Source organism: Phasianus colchicus, chromosome 30 (genome assembly GCF_987193195.1).
Source record: "Phasianus colchicus chromosome 30, bPhaCol1.hap1.1, whole genome shotgun sequence".
Taxonomy (NCBI): Eukaryota; Metazoa; Chordata; class Aves; order Galliformes; family Phasianidae; genus Phasianus; species Phasianus colchicus.
In genome coordinates, this window is record NC_143465.1 from 1,463,345 (window position 1) to 1,465,000 (window position 1,656).

At 61.8% G+C, this 1,656-nt stretch overlaps 1 protein-coding gene across 2 annotated transcripts in view; it reads right to left on the reverse strand.

Annotated features, from left to right (window-relative positions):
- Positions 1-741: 741 nt before the first annotated feature.
- Positions 742-1,656, reverse strand: part of LOC116238451 (ras GTPase-activating-like protein IQGAP3) — a 46,604-nt gene continuing 45,689 nt past the window's right edge. Inside the window, exons 37-38 of one of the 2 annotated variants that reach the window (XM_090127122.1) lie at positions 980-1,088; positions 742-866 (exon numbers count right to left, since the gene is read on the reverse strand). In XM_090127122.1, coding sequence (XP_089983248.1) covers positions 753-866; positions 980-1,088 — 223 coding nt within the window. In that variant the 3' untranslated portion in view covers positions 742-752. The remainder of the gene's footprint in view (positions 867-979; positions 1,089-1,656) is intronic. The other variant, XR_016460505.1, reaches the window with a different exon arrangement.

The window sequence follows — 1,656 nt, forward strand, 5'->3', positions numbered from 1 at the left end:
AGAAGAGCAGCTGCAGCCCCCCCCCAACTATAGGGACAGGGGTTGGGGCCAACCCTGAGCCCACCGCCATGCAGCAGAGACCCCAAACACCCCCCACCTCCTGACCCCCCCCAAAATCCAAGCTGTGCACACAGAAGTGCAGCAGCTCCTGCAGGACCCCCCCTTCCCCCTCTCCCCCCCCTTCCCACCCCCCACTTCCATAGGGACGGGGGTTGGGGTCAACCCTGAGCCCAGAGACCCCCCCCCACCTCCTGACCCCCCCCCCAAAATCCAAACTTTGCACAGAAGAGCAGCTGCAGCCCCCCCCCCCAACCATAGGGACGGGGGTTGGGGTCACCCTGAGCCCACCGCCATGCAGCAGAGACCCCAAACCCCCCCCCCACCTCCTGACCCCCCCCCAAAATCCAACCTTTGCACAGAAGAGCAGCTGCAGCCCCCCCCCTCCCCTCCCCCCCCCATAGGGACGGGGGTTGGGGTCAACCCTGAGACCACCGCCATGCAGCAGAGACCCCCCCCCACCTCCTGACCCCCCCCCCCCCAAAATCCAACCTTTGCACAGAAGAGCAGCTGCAGCCCCCCCCCCCTCCCCTCCCCCCCCCCCATAGGGACGGGGGTTGGGGTCAACCCTGATCCCACCGCAGCCATGGCAGAAAGCGATGTGGTGGGGGGGTGGGGGTGGGGGGGGAAATTGGGGGGTTGGAGGTGGGGGGGAGAAATCACCCCCAGCGCCCCCCCCCCCCCCCCAGCGCCGTTCACTTCTTGAAGAACTTCTTGTTGAGCAGGAAGAGCAGCAGGTTGACGTTGACTTTGGCTTTGCCGAACATCTTCATCACGGCGACGCCTTCGTACTGCAGCTGCAGCAGATCCTGCAGGGAGCACCGTCACCGCCATCGTCCCCATCAACCCCCCCCCCCATTCCCCAAACCCACCCCCCCAAACCCACCCCCACAAACCCACCCCCCCAAACCCACCCCCCCACCTGGTAGTGCAGCTGGAAGCGCTCCATGTCGACGCCCATGAATTGGGCTTTCACCTGGAAGCGGCCCGGCTCCCGGCACGGCACGATGTCGAAGACGACGTTCTTCAACCTGGGGGGGCACAGGGGGGGCTGTGGGAGGGTGGGGGCGCAGAGCTGATGGAGGTGGGAGGAGCCCCCGCAGGTCAGCTGGTCCCAACCCCCGCGATGAACCGAGGCGAAGGTCCTCCAACACAAATCGCTGCCGTGCTCCTGTGGTTCTAAGGACCTTTAAGGACCTTCCCAGCCCAAAGATCTCCATGGTTTGGGACCTTTCAGGACCTTCCCAATTCAAAACTCTCCACAGTACACCTTTAAGGACCTTCCCAACCCAAAGATCTCCATGGTTGACTTTTAAGGACCTTTCAAACGCAGAGCTCTCCACAGTTTGGGACCTTTCAGGACCTTCCCAATCCAAAACTCTCCATGGTTGACCTTTAAGGACCTTCCCAAACCAAAGCTCACCATAGTTGACCTTTAAGGACCTTTTCAACCCAAAGCTCTCCATAGTTGACCTTTAAGGACCTTTCCAACCCAGAGCTCTCCATGGTTTGGGACCTTTAAGGACCCTCCCAACCCAGAGCTCTCCATGGTTTGGGACCTTTAAGGACCTTCCCAACCCAGAACTCTCCATGGTTTGG